Source organism: Xiphophorus hellerii, chromosome 22 (assembly GCF_003331165.1).
Source record: "Xiphophorus hellerii strain 12219 chromosome 22, Xiphophorus_hellerii-4.1, whole genome shotgun sequence".
NCBI classification, from domain to species: domain Eukaryota; kingdom Metazoa; phylum Chordata; class Actinopteri; order Cyprinodontiformes; family Poeciliidae; genus Xiphophorus; species Xiphophorus hellerii.
Genome location: NC_045693.1, coordinates 26,471,288 through 26,492,339, shown reverse-complemented (window position 1 = coordinate 26,492,339; position 21,052 = coordinate 26,471,288). Strand labels below are relative to the sequence as shown.

The following is a 21,052-nucleotide window of genomic DNA, read 5'->3' as shown; positions in this document are numbered from 1 at the left end:
CCGACGCAGGCCATGAGGGACAGGTCCAGGGTGAATCCCGCAAAGCAGTCGCAGGTGTAGCCCTCCTGAACCCGGACGCAGCGGCCGTTCTCGCAGCCGTTCAGGATCCCGCACTCCTCGGCTCGCAAGCCCTCGAAGGCGCTTGTGGCGATCTGCAGCACAGGCATGCAGCACACACACACGCACACACACACACAACGCCTGACCGGTTAAACCAGGTGAGTGCAGATCGCAGTGGTTAATAAAACTCACCTGCCTCACATCATCTGATCGGCGTTGGAAAACAGCAGCGGAAGTAAAGATGGAAACTTAACAGGTGAATATTACAACAGAATCGTAACATCTCAGACCTAATGTCAGAGTAAACTGCCTGGCCACAAAAAAGGTTCCCACCAAAAAAACAAAACAACCAAAATAAAAGATCACACACTCTAATGTTTCATTTTACTGCCTTTAAATTTGACGATTGCACACATTTGTGGGGGGGAAGTTACAGTTAAATCTAACGTTAAAATGTGGTTTAAAACGTTTTTAATGTGATCAAGCAGCAAGACCAAAAACGACTAATAAGTGGCAATAAATATCAAGCGTATTTTTCCTCAATAAACAAACTGAGACCCATAAAAAGTTGGACTAAAATTTAAATGTTGTTTAGATATGAGTTTGGTTCAGTGACACTGAACACAACGCCTGACCGGCGTCATTTAAATTTTAGTCTGACTTTCTATGGGTCTCAGTTTGTTTATTGAGGAAAAATACGCTTTTTGTACAGTCAGCTGCTCTGCTCTCGACTCTCACACCGAGTTGTCGGCCACTCGCAACACTCAGCTCCAGTTTCAAACTCTTTTTATTAAGGTAAGAGTTAAAGAGATAAATATATTAATATTATACAGTATCTGCTACCTTCAAGAAAAAAAAGTTTAAGTCTATCAATGTCAATGTATCCAGTTTTGCTAGTTTTGATTTACAAGGCAAGTGGCAGTTTATCATGATTCAGCCAAAGTAAGGAAATGGATGAACAGTGGTCTGATTTTTATTGTTAATGTGTTTCTTTCTATTTATCAGTGGAAAATAAGTAGAATGTGTTGCATGTCTTTTGCTTTACGTATTACTGGAGGTCTTTTTGTTCGTGCTGGAGAGTCACAGCTAGCTCCTCACTTCAGAGACTGTGAAGGAGCCTGGATGTTTGGACTGAACCATCGTTCTAACGGTGGGCTCAGACAATTCATGCTTATCTTTTTCTTAGATGAATGGCGGATTTATTTAACAAACGCATTCTCTTGTGATTTTAATTATATTTCTTATTTAATGGAAACGCTGCACTTATGAAATTGTGTTGTTTTTTTTCAGCATTATTATTATTATTATTAATGAGAAGGTTTTGTGCACATTTATAATGGGAATGTAGCTGGACAGTGGCTGAATATATAACTAAATGATAAAGACCCCGTTATGTAACATCTGGAGTTATTGAACTGTAGCAGTAGAGAAATATGTATTTCTATATGGTGATAAAGTGTTTCCAGTTTTCATTAAAGGAGCTGCGGAGCTCCTCCTCTTCCTCCTTCTTCATCTTTAACAGCAACAACATTCCACAGGAATGCATGCAGGAACAAAAAACAAACGTTTTGTAGGATGCGCTGTTCATATATAACTTAATCACAACATTTAAGAGTCAAGGGAGTAACTAATGAATAAATAAATCCAGTCTATGGTATGCTTACACACATTATGAGTAAGGTTTCCAAAAGACGGAAGCGCCGCTTTCATCTTGCTGTGACACAAGATGGCAGCAAAGTGCTTCCAAACCAGACTGGGCTGAAGTCTGTGAGCTGCAATGTTAAAAGCACTGTGCAGGTGAATTAGTCTAATCTGCTCATCTCAACAACAGCTCAGCCAGGACAGCGGCTCTGCGTGGTGGGATGCAGCTGAGGGGAACTAACAGCCAGACATGAACATCCTCACATCTTCCTGGAGCTTCTTGGTTTTTTTCCATCTCCTCTGGTCTGGAGAAAAAGGCGCTTAAAGCATTCCTGTGGTAACTAAATGAATCCTGCAGTGTGCAAAACCTCTTTTTATATCATATTATAAAGACAGAAAAAATGTTGCACTCCTCTTCCATAACATCAACTTGTTATCAATAAAATCGATTATAGGCAGGCACCTTTCTACCTCATCATATCCTTTAGAAAAATGAAGTGTTACTAATCTGAGATACTAGTAAATTAAATCTACATCGGTGGAAAATAAGACTTCCACATGAAAAAGTACGAGACCTGATTTTTAAAGTATAGGCCAAACTTGAGCAAGAAAGCTACATTTTTCAGTTTTTCAGATAATTACACATAAGCCTCTTCTTGATGGATTTTCTACATTAATCAACATGGAGACATACATTACCTGATACAAACCGCAGCTTTTCTGAAAATGTTATGTTCATTTGAAGTACTTTAGAGTATTACACATGTGAAACTCAACCTGACATTTCTGGAACTATGCCTCTAATTTTCAGGTATCGAACTAGTGAAGATGAAATATCAAGTAGATATTTCATATCACATAGAACTGGTTTTAAATCAGATGCCATTATTAGCCATGTATGGTTTCGGTTCCCTGTTTTGTTGTTGTTTTTTTCCATTTTGTTCAAACTTGCCATCCTGTCTGTCAGTAGTTGCTGCTCCCCGAAGTCAAACCCGCTAATAAAGGTTCTCAGTCATCTGATCAAACAGATGTACGTCTGAAGTTGTGGCTTGAAGAAAAGGGTAAATACTTACGCTCTTCGTTTTCGTAAAACTTGCGGACATGCTGCTCATCGGGTGATGTGTAGTACTCTGGGCTCTCTTCATATTCATAAACCGGACCGGCAACCAGGGCGTCGTGGCCGTAAGGCTGTCGCCTCTCACCCAGACGAATGTTGCACATGGATGCATAGTCGTCTGAGGAGAGAAAACAGTTTGTGGAGAAGAGAAACTAAAGAATAAGTAATCTCTAAGAAATAAGTGAGGTTCCAACCTCCTGTATGACTAAGATGGTTTGTACTTGAATAGCACTTTATCAACTGGATAGTAGCCTCTGCTGCTCTGACAGGCAGCCTGACAGAGGCGAGGCTGCCATGCGCTGGCGCCACCTGTTCAGCCCTCTTACTGCCACCAGCAGGTAAGACGGGGCTGAAGTGTCTTGCCCAAGGTCACAATGTCTGAAACCGAAAATCAAACCGGCAACCCACCAATTGCATGACGAACGTCTACCTCCATCTCTACCATCGTCAACTAATGACAGCTATCAAGATTGCTCAGCAGAATTAGGACTTTAAAATATATTAAAACCTTTATCTTAATGAATTAAAACTTTATATTAACAGCAAAAAATGACAGGCAAGTAAACTTCAGCATTATTCTTCCCACTTTTCAGAATAAAAAAAAGAAAAACACCTTAAGTGTCAAAATATTTTGTAAGGAGGAGATGCTCTTGGTACGTCACAGAGCTGTGACGGTGTGTTGCAGTGTGTGTCTGAGTCGCGTACCTGAGTGTCGGGGGGGACACAAGGCGCAGTCCATCCCCCAGGCCTCTCCGAAGCGACAGCAGCACTCGGTGTAGGTCATCTTCCTGTTGGGCCCCAGGGGCCGCGTGCACGTCTCGGTTTCTGTGACTGTCTGCCAGCAGATCTGATAGTCCAACTGCTCCATCTCTTGTTGCTCTACAAATACAGACAGTTTTACTATCTAAAAGGAACCATAGCCTATGGGCGCTGTTTGCACTTAACTGTAAAATTATGTTATCAACTGGAACATCATATGCAAATAATACCAAAACTGTCAATTATTAGTACCATCTGTCCATGTTGCTAGTGACTAGAATCATTCAGTTTCCTTTGATCTGCTGGGGAAGAGGTTTCACTTTTCATCCAAGGATTTTACTTTTTCTATCTTCATACATCATTCTGCTATGGAGCATCTGTGCCTTTACAAGAGAGTATCGTCTGGTGTTGAGATAAGATCATAAGACAAAGGAAGCTAAAAAAAAAAAAAAGAAAGCACAGCCTTTTGTGATGCACTGACTGCAGCTTCTGTAGAGAAGTCTGATTGGATGCAAAGTCGGACCAAAAGTGGTGGCATTATCATAATTTTCATAATCATATTTTTGTTTATGTGTGAATTAACTGCATCCGGCTTCTCCTGGTGCAGAATTACGATGTATGTCTCACATCGGTGGAGTACGAGTCGGATTGAAGGTGACGTGACCGTTCAATGCTTCGTAAACATTCGGATACGGATACGATTTAGTTCCACGTATGGAAGTGGCACCGATCAGAAGTGGGTCATTATGACTGCTGTGAAAAAGTTGGATTTGCGTCACATTTGGGCTAAAAAGCAAACAGAAAATATTAGATTTGGACTGCATTCGCCTGTGATGACCTAGCGACCTCTACAGGCTGCACCCTGCCTCTTACCCAACGACCTCTGCACAAGGGCACCAACCCTTCGTTGCGACCTTGTAAGGATAAGCAGATGTAGACAATGGGTATTGTGGGGCATTGAGTTAGTACATTTTCAGTTGTGTAAAAAAAGAGAAAAGCTAATGCTTTTCGGTTACAGCGATAATGTAAAAATTACATAAGCTGTTCATAGTGTAACTGAAATTTTTACTTATAAATCCATCTCCTGTATTTGTAGGTTTGTTTTTGATGCAGAGATCACACAACTACTGATTTATTGTACTGTCAATATTTCATTGTCGAGAAAGTTTGATTTCAAGTTCATTTATGTAGAACAAGTATTTTTTCAGCCATCTACTGTCTATAGGCACTTATCTATGCAGGGCTGGAGGGGCGTGCAAGCACACACACACACACCCCTACATGCAAATGCACACACACACTCATAAGGACAGTTTATAGAGATCAATAATCCTAACATGGACCAAGGTGAGGATTTGAACCCAGGACCTTCAGTCTGTGTGGTGACGATGCTAAAAGCTGCATCACTGTCCAGCCTGCTGCATGCAGACATGAGAAGTGTCTACAACCTGCATACGCAGATCAGAGCTTTATAAAATCTGGGATCAGAAATCAATCCTAAGGCTCTGATTGGTTTTTCTGAACTGATGTGTTTTGTAAAAGATGGCAAAATGTGCTTCTTTTTTTTTGTCCACATTTCTTTTGTACTAAAACAGTTTTGAAATACAGAGACTTTAATGAAAAAACTGAACTCTCACCAGCCAGCTGGGGAAGCACAACACAGCGGTTACTTTTGGGGCTCAGCACCATGGGGGGTCTACAGAAGCAGTTGAAGGAGCCGTCTGTGTTCAGACACTCTCCTCCGTCACAAACGGACTCATCCAAACACTCATTGACATCTATAGAATCGCGAGACAGACAGACCAGATTCATTAGTTAGACGACAAATCAGAGCCGTTTGACTCTCAAGCACACATCTCTGTCTTACTGACCTGTGCACTCCAGCTTGACTGGGTCGTAGTAGTGTCCGCTGGTGCAGTAACACTCATAGCTTCCCTCTGTGTTCCCACAGTAGCCGCCTTTACACACCTCCTTATCAAACAGTTTGCATTCATCTGCGTCTGCAAACAGTACAGAACATGGTCTGTTTGATCACCTCTGAAAAACTCATCTTTGTGCATCTAGACTTCTCAGCAAAACACGCTTTCAAACCTCAACAAGGTTTGCGGGGGTGCTGGGGAGCGGTTGTTTAATGTATACTGCCTTGGGGAAGAACCATCAATGAACCCTGCCCCCACCTGGCTGCGCTGTTCCCTTCCATGAAGCAAACATCCACCCTTTTCCAGTTTGCAAAGATGGAACTTTGACAAAATTCCCATCTACTTGTTGCTTAAAGCTGCAGTATGTAACCTTTACAAAAATATGTTTTTTCCATATTTATTAAAACTGTCATTGTGTCATGAGACAGACAACCTGTGAAAACAATTGGATCTCCTCCACCTCTTCCTTGAGCTACTATTGCCATCTAAAGAAATGTACCACTCCCGGTCAAAAACAGCCAATCAGAGTCAGGAGGAGTGTCGTAGTGCTGTCAATCAATCCTGTCTACTCGCTGCTCAATGTGCTAATGGTGGAGAAACAACTTACTGTTAAAGGAAAACTCTTTGTCTGCTGTCATGGCCATGCTAACTAGCCCTAGCATTTATGACAAGCTGTGTCACGGGCAAACTTGAGCTCCACCCCACTGGGGTTCAGCGTAGTTGACACGACCAAACAGCTTTGTGTGCTTGGTGATCTAGCCTTCTCCGTGTCAGCGGTCTGTTCAACACAAGCGGGCACTGCCTCCTCACTGACTGCACATGCAAAAAAAAAAAAAAAGCATCACAAAACCCAAAACTGAAACCCATCACTCACACTTGACCAAGGTCCAATCAGATCGTTACACTCGCAGAGGATTTCAAGCTAGTGGAACTTATTCAGTTTTCAGGGGAGAAAAACAAAAAACCGCTACAGAAACGATAAGATGGTGCTTGGTGCGTACAAAATGAAGAAGAGCTGTTGATAAAAATCATCGTTACCAGATAAGATCTTAAAATACTGTATATCATGCCTTTAAATTGGATCAGGGTAAACTATTTCCACTTGTCTTACCTTTGTAACTGTTTGAGAACGTTACTCCATACAGCAGGTCTTCGTTGGGAACGAAACCTCTTCCAGATGGACACATCTGGGTGAACTGGTCTAGAAGAGAGCAGACATGGAGGATCCAAGGTTGAGCTGTTCTGTTGAGCTTGTTTCCATAAACACAGTTACATACTGCTGCTGCTTCCTGCAGGGACCGGACTCTCTGCACATACAGTCTTTTGGAGGAAAACAGTGAAAACTTTTGTCATAGATCTCCATGGATGGGTTTCCATGGAGACAAAATGGGGACTTGTGGATGGATATTATAGGAAACCAAGGACTCACACTGACTTCTAACCAAGTTCACCAACCGTTTTCTAATTGGGAGTTTATCTTTGTTTGATTTTAAAGCCAATCAACCTTAACACACTGTATGGAGGCGCAGGTGTGGAGAAATTCTGATCCACCAGCTCACCTGTGCCATTAACAGGACAAGGGTACACCTCACAGTTGTCCCCCCAGCCGGCGCCAAGAGTGCAGCAGCACTCCTGCAGCGTGATGTGGCTGCTCAGCACACTCTCACAGAGGTTCTCGTCACTGAGGTGATAGTAGCAATCCTTTCTTTCCACTGAAGGCGCTGAAAGGAAACAGACAGAAAAACATGAACTGAAATTGCAACTGATCTCCTAACAGGTTTTTAAATCCTAAACAAGCTTGTTGAGGGATTTTTCCAGCCTTCTAACTCGGCCTGTCAGGATGACAAATTTCGCTGGACAATAAATTGTCCCAAAGGTTATTGCAATAAATGATAATGTTGTTGTTTGGAGACCATTTTTAAGTCACACCATATTGATAAACTTTAATTTTGTAAAATAATAATGAACTCCGGAACTGGAAGATATTTTAAATAACCAAAATAAAACATCACAACCAAAAACAATAAATAAAATGGAAAAAAAATAACCAAAACCATGACTAAAGTGGATTATAATACCGATAATGGAAATTATTGAGCTAATTTTAATTAATCACTAATTGATTCATTGCTTATTGTGAGAGGCTCAATTCCAACCAGGCTGGACTTTGACTGGACTTCTGGAAAACTTTTTTTGACACGTACACTCACATATATGATATTTTAGGATAATATCTTGTAGCTCTCAGAGTGACGACCTCACAGTTAACTTTAGATCAATTAAGTGAATTAAATGATTACTTTTATCCACATGATGGAACAGGAGTCCAGATTTTAATCTTATGGAGTCACACTGAAGGTGGTTCAGGAACCACATCATAATTGCGTTGTACGATATGCAGATTTTTATAAACCTGCCTGGATGAGTAGAACCTTAAAGCTAGAAGGGGATTACATTTATGAACTATATGTCAGTTCAGAGTCTGTTGTGAAGTACAGGACACAGTATAGAACAAAATGAACAAGATGGAGAAATCAAGAAAATGCATTCTTAGCCAACTTTCAAATGGCAGTGTAAGCTGACAGCAAAACTAAAAGAATCTATAATAAAAAGTAAAAAAATTCATTATTTGTCTTTAGTCACTGAATCAGGACTTATTTTCATAGATCAAGTGTCCTTAATGAGATGCTGCTTGAAATTCCAAGCTAATGAAATTCGACTCGTCTTTGGAATGAAGGCGCTGTGCTGTGGGCTCGTCGTCAGCTGTGGGTGTCAGTGTGGGTTACCTGTTTGAGTGGGCTCACACTTGGCAATCATGACGTTGTAGTCCAGGCCGTTGGGACACACACAGAGGAAGGAGCCATCCACGTTCACACACTCGGCCTCTCCACACACACTGCTCAGCAGCTCACACTCATTCACATCTGTGGGAGAACACACATGGAGAACGTTTTGATGAAGAATCTGAACTGAAAGATTTGTCAGTTTAATAAAACACAGTATGTGAAATAATGACGTTTAGCGGCCAGAGCCAGTTGCAGGTTAAGGATTGTACAAATGGGCAATCTAGATTTATTTTTTTAACCAGGATACTCCAGCATTTAGTTCCATCCACCTTCCAATAAATCAGACTCGCTTCCCTGTCCATGATGCTGCCTCTACCATGTTTCACCATCAGTGTTCCAGGTGACGCATAGTTTTAGCTTGATAATACATGTATTATGTGCACATACACATTTTGGATTGAACCCAAAAAGTTACTTTGGTCTATATGTTGTTTAAAAAGAAGTACAAATGCACACTCTAAATTAAGTGTTTGCTTTGTGAGGCGAATGAGGAAAGTGACAACCCTCAAGCCTCACATTTATGGTTAAGGTTAATTTATTATTTATTTGACCCATTTTTGGAATCATCTGGTATTTTAATTACATTTTGTGTCTTCATGGGGACCAAAGACTTGTGGGATAGGCTTAGCACTAAAGTCTGATTTAAATTTAGGACAAACTTAAAGCTAGGAATGTACTAGTAATGTTTAATTTTGGTGCGATTTCTTTTGTCTATGAGTTCCAATTTATTATTTATTTTTTTCAACTACAAGCTGTAAAACAACAGCATTTGTAAAGTTTTATTTTTTTTATTAATCCTGCATCTATCAGGGCAACAAAGTTCAAATAAATGTTTGACTTAGCAAGTTCACTGGAAAATCCTAAACAGTCGTGTGTAAATTCCTTTCAGTGTAATCACTATGTCAATAGTTAGGCTAAAAAGCACAGAAAAGCAAAGTAAAAACAGAACAAGGATGATGATAAACTGGAGACATTATTAAATAGTCCTGTTAAAAAGACGTAAAGTTCACTTTGGTTGGAGGGAAATGACACGATTAAAGGGGAGGACAGATTGAAAACGGAGAGGAAACAGACGGCGCTGGCTGATCAGACAGCAGACCAGGCTGGAAAAGAGGAAGAAAGTGAAATAACACTCATTCTAACTGGTTAGTGGTACACCACCGCTGTTGGCTTCCAGTCGGGGTGTTTCTGTGTAAGTGATTCCATGTGTAAGGGCCACAGTGCAGTGACGGTTTGGCAGCAGGCTGGGCTGAACTCGGGTGGGACCAGGAAACTGCCAAGGAACAGATGGCAATTGTGTTTAAATGGGCACGCAGCAAATACTGTATTCTAAGTCTGGAAACAAAATGTGTGTTTTGGTGGCATTGCCCACTAAGTGTGCAGGGGGGTGCGCGTGCGTGTGTGAACCATGTTTTTATATTCTTTTGGGGACCTATTTCTGTCTGCAATGTGGGGATACTGCTGTTTGGTCCCCATGCGGGGAAATGTTTTTGGGTTAGGGGTTAGGTTTAGGACTAAGGTGTGAATTGACTTTTGATGAGGGTTAGAGTTAGAGGTATGTGATGGTTAGGGGTATGGGTAGGGATATTGTGGGCGAGCATGCGTGTGTGTGTGCATATTTGTGTGTAGTGGCTGGGAATAGGTGGTGACAAGCCATCCTGCTGGAGGAAATCAAACTGGATGGGAACAGCATGAAGCCTTTCAGCTTCTCCAAATCAAATCTGAACAAAACCAATGGTTTTCAGCCTGATCTCCAGGTCCTTCCATTCCACTAGGATGCATTATTATGCTCATTATTCTTGTTTTCAAATCTTATCTGAAGTCACTGCCATAGCCAAAGATAACAGAGGCAAACTGTAACTGCTTCAGAGATGGTTGGGCTGCTCTCCTATCCTTCCTGAATACAGAGTCCAGGTTTCACACAGGAGAGCAGTAACGCTGCAGCTTTAAGTACAGCCATTTTGTCACTTTAGAACCGTAACCTTGAATTTATTTTATTGGGATTTAACGTGACAGACCAAACATAAAGCAATGTGTCACTGTAAAGTGGAAAGTAAATTCACAGGTTTTACAATTGAATCCTAATAATATGGCAAGGATTTGTATTTACCTCACTTTACTTTCATATCCCTCAGTAAAATTCACTGCAACCAGTTACCAGCTGCAGACTTACCAAAGCATGGATCCACCTAATCTGTCAGGGATGGCCAGGGAAGCAGTAATAAGAGAAGCAGCCAAGAGGCACATATTTCACATACACAAATATTACCAGTATGCACAAAGCATTAATTTGGCTCTTGGTTAAAAAAATATTCACGGAACTCCGATCCAGAACCGCATAGCATTCTGAGAGACATAGGCAGAGGAAAGGCTTTAGCTGTTCAACCTCTCACAGTGAGCTGAGCAAGGTTGGTGGCATCAACTAACTCACTCTTCGGTTCCCTAGCAGCAACTTGTTGAGTAACTTGCGCAGCAGCAGTTTCAGGTCTTGCCTGACAACAATGGCGTGAGGTGAAAACTGGATATAACAGGAAAAGGTTGGGCCACCACTTTGGCGGTATTTCAGATATTTAAAGCAAAAAACTAATCAATCATTATTGATATCGACAATTATCAATATCGACTCATTTGGAATGCTTATATCATGATGAGTTTTTCAATCCAGCCCTATTTTGAGGAGTATGAACACTGCAAAGCACTGCTTCCCGGTGCCATTCTGGATGTGTCAGCTCCTAATCAAACTGCATGTGGGCCATATTTCATCTGGAGCTGTAACTGTTTTCATCGGTGAGTCTAACCCGACACGCACTCGATATGAGCCAAACACTCACCCTCGCAGGCGTGGCCGTCCTGGGACTCCTGGTAGCCTTGGTCACAGAGGCACTGGAAGGAGCCCAGCCGGTTCTCACAGTAGCCGTGGGGCCCGCAGCGCGTCTCGTTGAGACCGCACTCATCAATGTCTGAAAACAGTAGAAACCAGAAAAAAGCTCAACAACTTCACCACTCACATGCCTCAACGTTGGCCTTTCAGTTTTATGCTTTGTATTTTATGAGGTGTAAGAATGAAATATCTGAAGAAACATCTGCCTTTCCTCACTTTCCCCTGAAGACACATTAAAACCTGCAGCATTAAGAGTAAACGAGGACGAGTGCAATGTAATGAATTCTGGTATGCTCTATAACTGAAGGACCCGCCATAAAAAATATACACTCAGACTGCTACACACACACATGCATTCTCACTGGAGTCTGAGTTTGCATAAATCACAAGAGAGAGGTCAACAAATATTCCTGCAAGTCTAGACAGCAAGCTTAAAGTCTTCCGTCTGCTTCTCTTCCTGTTCCTCTCGGGTTTTCGGAGGTAACAGAGGGAGCATGAAGCAGCTCTGACACATGACGCCCTGGACTCCCTCCACGGTGCTGAAAGCTGGGGCAACACATCTCAAGGAAATTGTTGATATTCTTCTCATCTGCCGTGTCATCCCCGAGTGTCTCAGAGTGATGGAGATATAGAATAGGATGATGAAAACCAGGGCAGACATGGTGACACAGAGCTGTTGTTTGCCTGGAGAACTGATCTGGAGAGCTGTCGGCACCCGAGGCATTCCCAATGGCTGAATCGGAATAAATCAATGGTGCCTGGAAGTCAACTGAAATATTGCGAGAAGCGCCTGAAGTTAACAACACGTGTATGGAAACCAACCAGGATTCCAGAAATTATTATTTTGAATAATAGAATGGAGATAAAATTTTATTGTAGGTGAACACAATAGAAAATACGTAGTTATTTCTCCACATTGTAACTGGACCCACTAAATGTGATTCTGCATCAGGATAAACCAAAGTGTTCCACAATAACACCGTTCCTATGGCTTAGACTTGTTTTACTTAATGAGAGGAAATACTGATGCTTACTGCCAGTTAGGTGGTTACTACATGCTAATTACACTTGACTAGTTTAGCTGTTTGGAAGTACAGTGGACCCCCAGCATTTGTGGGGGTACTGAAGGCCTTTCAACCCATCTCATTGCCATGGTTTCAACAGTGGATCAGGAATATACTGAGTATAAAAAGTATACTTTTTTATAGATAAAAGTATACTTTTACACTTTTATCTATACAAGTCTTATCTTGTATAGATAAAACTTCTTTACAAAGTTTTTGTCCAGAACTTTCTTCTGGACAAAAGAAGTGCTGATTTAGCTTTATGACATATAAAACATATACTGGATAATGCATGTCATGTTCCCTTCCAATCAACCAGTACTTTTCTAGGACTGTCTCAACAGGTGGTCCATAATAAATACTAACCCCGCTGCTTGGGGTTACTTCCTTACTTTCACTAGAGGTGTGTCATACCATACCAGTACCAAAGTACAGCTGAAAATAGGGTCAATATTGCTGATACCGAAACAAGGCCAGTATCGCCAATACCTGTACCAATACCTATATCATTACTAATGCTTGTTATTAAGTGTGTCATCAAAATTCTGATCGTTCTGATTTGTGGTTGTCCTTTGAATTATTTTGTTAAGACTTGTTAAGGCAGAATTTAGATGAAGTTTATAGGCGTCTACCAAAAATTGTAAGACGAACATGACGAACAGAAACGAACAAAAAAACAAAACAAGCCGACATGCATTTTTTTCTAAATAAAGTGCAAAAAAGGATCATTTGAGATCAAAGCAAAATCTTTTCATAGAGTTGAGAAATTACAATACCAAAACGAAATACAATTTTAAGAGGGAAACTGAAACTAAAGCATCGAGTTTGTCATGCTAGTGTTGGTCCAATACTGACTCACACTTGGTATAGATATTTTGGATCGATCCATCTACTTCTAACTTACACTGCTAGAGGATATTCAGTCTTTGCAATAGATGAGTGAAAGCTATTATTGATATCAGGTTGAATTTTTTTCACTTTTATGCATCTTCTGTATTCTAAACACAACAAGGTTCAACAGGACAGGATAACACCACCCTTATTTTTAAAGGTAAATAAGCTGGACTAGTAGCAAAGTATCACATTTATTCTGTGGAACTTCTGATCCGATGTGATTTTCCAGGTATTACAACAGAGGGGAAACGGCATTATTAGGTATATTTATTAAGCATATTTATCTTTCCAAAACAATCGGTGTGCTTGTGCATGTATAGTTGTCTTACCATCACAAGAGGGCGCATGGAGGCTGGCGGTGAACCCACTGTCACACACACACAGATAGGAGCCTTCGGTGTTGAGACACGTACCATGAGGGGAGCAGAGCTCAGCCTCCTCCACACACTCATCCACATCTGGGAAGTGACAGGCCAAAGCAGCAGAGAACGGAGTTTAAACAAGTTTATGTAGTATTACTGAGGCGTCTGGCAGCTTTACAGCAGCTAGGATGTTGGAGCCCCATCAGTTCAAAGAGGAACTTCAACCTCAAAACACACAAACAATAGCAACCACATAAAGCAGTGTGACTCGTCACCTATACAGCTGGTGTCATTGATCTGCCTGAAGCCCTCGGGGCAGGTGCAGGTGTAGGAGCCCATGTTGTTGACACACTTTCCCACAGACACACACGGAGAAACCTCCTCCTGACACTCATCCGCATCTGGATTGTAAACACAGGAGGAGGAAGAGCCAGTTTGTTTGGTCTATTTTTATCGATTAGGATGGTAAAACTGGAGGGCATATTTGCCGCATTAAGTATCAATATGCCAGGTTTGGATTCAGATAAGCAGTTATTTAAAATAAGAAAAAGGAAGACAGACAGACAAGGAAGACAAAAGAAATAAAAGCAACTGGTCATGCATCTACCGTAAACTATAACAATCACCATAAATAGTTTGCAGAGTATGTTTTGGTAAAAAGAAGAAGAAGTTAGTAGATTATCTAATTCAGTGAAAGATACAGAAAAAGAGAGTTTCTGTCCACATTTAGAGATTCTATTAAAAAGAAACTAATTAGTTATATAAACATTTTTAAATTTTGATTCTTGACCAATTTATCCAAAACACAGGTGCATTTCACAATATCACTAAAAAAAATTTTCCGCACTTCAATTCGAAAAGTGAAATGCAAATAATAAATAAATTATTGGGAAATTTCGCTCAGTTTCATCAATCTATTTGTCTCAGTTTAGGGTTGTACTCCTCTCAAAGCTGGGTTGTTTCTGTTTCTTATATACAAGTTTTACCACACATTTTCCTTCCACTCGATTTTTCATTAACATGCTTCGCTACAGCATTCTGTGACCAATTGTATCCCAGCTTTTGGAGGATTTCTGCCGTCTTCCCCATAATTGTGTAGATAAAATACATCATCCTGTAAGGAATAAATCTATATAATGAGTTTTACTCTGAATATTAAAAAAAAAGCATTTCAGTGCTGCTCTACCATACGGAGAGACACACCTGCACGTCAACCACTGATTCAGTAAGTGAAAGCGAGAGCCTGACTCAAGCTGAATGATTAACAGTTAAGTCTAAGTGATAAATACAAACCATCGCACTGGTCCCCAGCTGATGACACTCTGAACCCGGGCCCACATTGACACAGGAACGAGCCTTCAGTGTTCAGGCAGTGGCCTCTGACACACACTCGCTCGTCATGGCACTCGTCTATATCTGGAAAGATACAAAGGTTTGCACTTTACATTGTCAACGAAGAGTTCATCTTTGTTGTGTGTTATTGCATAAACAGTGTGCTTTTTCAGTGTTGTCTTTTCAGCAGCTAATTCTCACACAGTCAATTCAGACAAATCTGAGAACTGATCCAGTTCAGTGTTGAGGTTGTTCACATAAAGGAACTATTGTTCACATTTTAGTAAGAATCAAGCAGTCCTAGAGCATGTTAGTTACAATAAGAGAGTATCAGTGAACATAAGGAGTCAGACCTACCAATGCAGTGACCTCCTTGCCCTACAAAGCCGAGAGGACAGGTACCACAGCTGTAACCTCCAGGATTGTTGTAGCAAATACCTGAAGGACACATTGTCCTGTTTTCACACTCATCAATGTCTGTGAAGGAGAGACAAAAGAAAAGCAGACAGCTGTGATTTTGTGTCCAGTTCCAGCTCTTGTATGAATGGCGCTCTTGAAGAGCTCCTCCTTCTGCCGCCCAGCAGCCAATTAAACTGCAAGGAATTATCTGAGATACAATGTATGGCAGCTGTAAGCTAGCATTTGGACAATGGTAATTATATCATTGCCAGAAGAGGAGACGCCTCTCACCAAACACTCTGAGGTCCCCCTTGAGGGCACTTGCATATGTAAAAACAAAAGAAAACTTGTTCAGGGCATGAGGGACATAAAGCTGTTTATGGATAACTGACCAAAATATCATTAGGCTTCCAAACAAAATTGTGTTTATCTCTGTTCTCATTGCCAGATGAGAAACAAACTGAGCCTGAATTATTTTTTATTGGCTCTGGGCCGACAGGAAAGAGGGTAATAAGAGAAGGGGGAAGACATGCGGCAAAGGTCACCAGGTCACGAACCTGCAACAGCCGCGTCGAGGACTAAGGCCTCCATATGTGGGTTGTGCTTGATCCCTGTGCCACCACAGCACCTCGAGCCGGAAAATTTTAACTAAGGGTTGGAGTCATTTGGTGTTTTTCTAATTTGAAAAATGTAAACACTTTAATTCCTCAGTTTATTTCAGATACAGGGTTATTTTTATTGATAAATTGCCTTTTTCTAAGGTCACTTTTGCTTTCCTTATTGTTTTTCTTTTGACCATTTCTTGAAAATGATCTGTGAGATGCTTTTGTGAAAACAATACATGAAGCCACAGCTATGTCAGATGCAAATAAAATTAGCTCCTCTAAAATTCAGGAATTCAGGAAATGACTTCAAATTGTTCCTCACCCACAGACACATTTTCCAACAATTAAGGGATGTTGTGTAACAATTCTGAGAAAATCCTTCTGACACTGTTGGTGACAATAACAGAGTTTTCTTGTGAGATCTGCATATATTGTTGTTGCTTATATATCAAATCTTCAAACAGGATATTTCCAGGGATCTGTGACTCAGAGGAAGGTATTAGTCCTCAATAGAGTCATCGGTTGTTCACCTCCTGAGCTGCTTGTCTTCTCCCTTCTCTTTCTTTCAGGTTGCTGTCTCTAAAGGTCATTAAGTATGACACCTGGGCAAGATGTGGCTTAAGGCTGGTTTCTAACTGTGCAGTTATTGGCTTTCATAGAAATGATCTTTAGTCAAGAGAAAACTGCAACAAAATTTATATATATTTATGTTCATCGTGATAGCGCCCAGATATTTGTGAAATAAATCTGCTGTGAAAAACAAACTTCTTCAGCCCTTAGCAATCAATTTGTTCTTAGGAAAATTGATTGCTAAAATTAGACCAGCTCACAAATTTGCTGAAGTCCTCTGGGAGGAAGTGTGTCATTTCTGCGAGAAGGTTTTGTTACCTTTTCCCCTGCAATAAAGATAGAGATACAATAAATTTTGCGAGACTAAGAACATGTTTTTTTGGCAGTTTCATGGTAGAGAATGGTTTCAAATGACAGAGTAGCGCTGATGTTTGATGAAGCCGGGCCTTAAAAGTGCAGGAAAAATTAAGCTACTAATTGGAGACTTGCTACGGACTTGGACAAGAAAAAGCAGACGCTAGTAGTCTCATCAAAGTACAAATCCATTTGACAAATATGGGGCATTTGTCCATTAGGCCGAAGACTGCCTGCATCAGAGAAGCGAAGTAAAGTTGACAGAAGATGAAAATATGGATAAATGGAACATTATATTATTTACTAAGGTAAAGAGAGACTTTGAGATCTTCCAAACTGAATCACTGGGATCAGCTATCATTGACACTGCATGCATGTGTAAGTGGTAGCAAGTAGCTGGATAGTTGCATAAATGACCTAAGCTAAAGCCAAATTGACCAAATGCTGCAGACCTTTCAAATCTGGAGATGGTCTATCTGGTACATTACAACAGAAAAAATGAACCTTCGAGCCACGATCGGGCAAACAAAGTGCCACATTGAAACTCAAGTGATTGATATTCCTTTATTGTTGAACAAAATGTCTGTAAAACGAGCAGGAACTGTTTTAGACATGGAGAATGACAGAATTGTCATGTCCAAGCAACACGTTCCTCTTGAGCTCACTAGTTCGGAACATGGTAGTTAGAATCAACTAACATGTAAAGGTAAAGGTAATTTTATTTATATAGCACATTTTCAGCAACAAGGCAATGCAAAGTGCTTAGTGCAGTATGGTATGGCTCTAACTGGCAAAAAATAAACTTTGCATAATGGTGAGAAACAATTATTCACCTTTTAGTGCACAGATCTCAAACTGTATTTCATTTAGTAAATGTAGGGGCACACACTGGTTAAACCAGTGTAAGCTGAAGTTTTAGTTGGCACGTGCATATATGACGGCTGAATAAACGTTGCACCACATGTTTCGCCACAGTGTGTTGTTTCTCTTTCTAGGATCCCACCTATGTCTCAAACCATCTTCTTCTCAGTATGTTTTCTCTATTATTCCTGTTAATACATATTTTGGTTGCATATAAATAAGCTCTGTACATTTTTTTGGTTTTTTTACAGAAATCTAAATGTGATCCCTCTTCCTCCGCAAAGACGGAGAAGAGATTCTACCGCAGCTACGAGGAAATAATCATGAGGCCCGCTTGCCCAGGCAGCACTGGTCCAGTGTCGTTTTGGTGGGCAGGGAGTGCTGGGCTGAAATGGCAGGAAACCACATAATGATAGAGTGAATTGTATTTATGTCCTCACAAGAGTGGTGAGGCCAGTGGGTGCACAGACTAGTAACAGCCTGATTGCTGGTCTCTCCTAAAATTCCACTGATTTATAAGTCCTGTTAATACCAAGATATTTAGTTAGACTGAACATTTGTTCTTTTTGGAAGCCGTGGTTGTTTACATGGTTGCGTCTATCAGGAGGCAATTTGTTCATAACTCTGTCGTCACAATTTGACCATTAGGTCAGTAAATTCCTCAACCACAAACCCTGAAATCACCAGAGACCTAAAAGAACTCGCTCACCAAAAAGAGTCTTCAAGGAGGAATACAGCAAATTCCTGATAAATGAATGAAGACTGGAAACAACAATGAGACATACAGGAAGAAGGTAGACAGCAAACTCCAGCAAAGCAATGCTAGATGTGGATTGCCAGGGAAGAAAAGGACGTCAGGCCTCAAGCAGAAGAAGGAACAGGTTGATGACAGATTGGACAAAACCAATAAACCGAACACATTTTTCAGTTGGTCCAGGTAAAGATTGTCAAGATTCTCTCATTACTTTGATATTCAAAAATAAGACACCTTCAGTCAGATGTGTTGTTACACATTCAGGAAAGAAGAGTTGTGTGTTTTAGGGTGCATTCACATCAGCTCTGTTTAATCTGCTTTAATCAAGCTCTGGATAATTTGCCTAGAAAGTGCAGTTGCTTTGTGAGTTGTGAATGCGTAAACTGAATTCTGATGCAGACCAAAACAGCAAACTCTGGTCCATCTCTACAAACCTAAGTCTCAGTTCAATTGAAGTGAACTCTGGTGCCATTTCGAATGCATATGTGTATGCCAAGCTGTTCAGAGCTGTTCAACATTCTGCTATGTTGAAGCAGAACTACAACAGATGGCATTCTGGGTAAATACAAAAAAAAATGTGTCTAGCGATAGAGAAATGGCTCCTGATCTTTTGCCAAAGACAAAAAAGAAATCCTTCAACCGCAGACAACCTTCAGTATCAATCTTAGCGATTACAATCGTGATTAAAGCTCTGCATTTGTTGAACTGAATTTGTTTCTTTTGTATTTTCAAACTGCAATTTGCAAGAAGCTGGATGCTCCAAATATGTTTCACTTTTTCATAAACCTGCTGGAGGTTTTTTTGAACAGGAGGACTGATCTTACATTGATTAGAAACAAAACTTTAGCTGCATGTGTCTGCTGAGCTCTGTATGCGCTCCCTTCTGAGCTCTCTAGTGAAACATGCATCCCTAGACGTGTTTCAGCCGACCTCCCTCGTTCCATCCTTACCTACGCAGGTGCTTTGGCTGTCATCCAGGTGGAATCCCTCATCACAGTGGCAGATGTAGCTCTCAGCTGTGTTGTAACAAACCCCCTGCCCGCATATGTAAGGGATCTCGCACTCGTCCACCTCTGACAAAAACAGGCAAATATAAATTGCTTCCACAGGAATGAGAGACTAGATACTGTCATAAAGAAATACCAGCGGCACATGGCATCTATTGAAAAGTAGCATAACATTTGGCAATATTTGTCTTTTAAATGTTGCACAGTGAAACCATCAGAAAACATGAAACCCAGTCAGGCAGGAAACTGACCAGCTAACTGAGTGGGTGCGATGTCCTGACCCGCATTGGATGGGAGAATCTCCACCGGAGCAGGAGGAGACGTCTTCTCAACAACTTCTATCAAATAAAACAAAGGACACACCACTATAGACATTTTTCAACCATACAACATATGTAGAGACAGGCATTATTGGAAAATATCTTAAGTTGAACGCGAGTATATTGATAGAGATGTTCATGACTTTAATTGAAAACTTTATCAAATTTCTTTAAAAAAAAAAAATCTAAATTTTAACATTGTGCAAACAATTCTGCATTTCTTATTTGAAAATTAGTCAGAATATGTTTGAATGTGTGCTAGTTCAGTGTGCAGGGCTTCCTTTACTGCGCACAAGAACAGGTAGATAAGCATGATCAGAATGCCACATCTTAGCATGAAAGCAAAGGTACAGAGGGTAACACAGCTTCAGCTGCAGAAACCAAGGCCAAATAAGACAGAAATAGCTTTCCAACCCCATTACCCACGACAACAACCACAGTGTTTTACAGAGATTGCATTTAAATATTTTTTAGATAAATTGAGCCATCCTTAATGGAAATACTTAAATAAAGGATTATAGCATCTCCTTGAAGACCAAGATCAAGTAACCATATAAAACACATTTTAGCCAGTGAAGTTACAATTTATCTGCTGAATAAACAGAATAAAGCAATCCCAGCTGCCCAGGATTGTTGATCATTCACCGATTTCAGTTTTAAATGCAACAGAAGTGCTGCTGCAGCAGGGGTGATGTTAAAAAAAATTTAACTTAAAAGGATGACAAAAACCCTGCATGTCATCTGAAAACTAAGACTTTGTAAGAGACCGCTGTCTGGTCTCTGTCTGGTAACTGTCAGTATATTCACATGTTGATCGGGGAAAAGTTCCACGTTTAGACAAGATCGCCAAACCACCTTGACTCTGCTGTAGTTGCCATGCCAGGGCTCTAGATGGCACTGTGAGCTTGGCATGTGACTGTCACTCTTCACCTCACCGGTGTGTGAAGTATCTGGATCAATCCCAAAGTACATTTCCTTTTACGATGGCTAACTTCTCATGTAACACATACATACAGTATTTCACATCAGAATATGTGTCAAACTGAACAGGTTGCGCAGCACAGCACAGTACAATGCTATCCGCCTTTTTTTTTTACTATCTGCCAGAGCATGGGTAGAGCAAACCCTGCAGTCATGAAGTCGACGTATGTGCATTCACACCTCCACATGGAGTGTTTCAGAGAAGTTCTGTGTCAGAGACTCTGATCACTGGCGACGTGTAAACAACAAACAGCAAAAATGTTACGGTTTCACACAAAAAAAAAAACAGTTCAGTGTAAACAGGGCCTAAAAGCCCCCTGACAAGG

General features: G+C 40.7%; 1 protein-coding gene across 1 annotated transcript in view; it reads right to left on the bottom strand.

The window, feature by feature from the left end:
- The window catches only part of ltbp1 (latent transforming growth factor beta binding protein 1), a 75,731-nt gene that overhangs the window by 1,782 nt on the left and 52,897 nt on the right, over window positions 1–21,052 (bottom strand). The window contains 15 exon segments of the mRNA XM_032552719.1: window positions 2–143; window positions 2,767–2,936; window positions 3,524–3,697; window positions 5,215–5,355; window positions 5,449–5,577; window positions 6,608–6,697; window positions 7,056–7,217; window positions 8,283–8,420; window positions 11,174–11,302; window positions 13,511–13,639; window positions 13,819–13,944; window positions 14,837–14,959; window positions 15,233–15,352; window positions 19,369–19,491; window positions 19,677–19,763. Of these exon segments, the coding sequence (XP_032408610.1) occupies window positions 2–143; window positions 2,767–2,936; window positions 3,524–3,697; window positions 5,215–5,355; window positions 5,449–5,577; window positions 6,608–6,697; window positions 7,056–7,217; window positions 8,283–8,420; window positions 11,174–11,302; window positions 13,511–13,639; window positions 13,819–13,944; window positions 14,837–14,959; window positions 15,233–15,352; window positions 19,369–19,491; window positions 19,677–19,763 (1,983 nt within the window).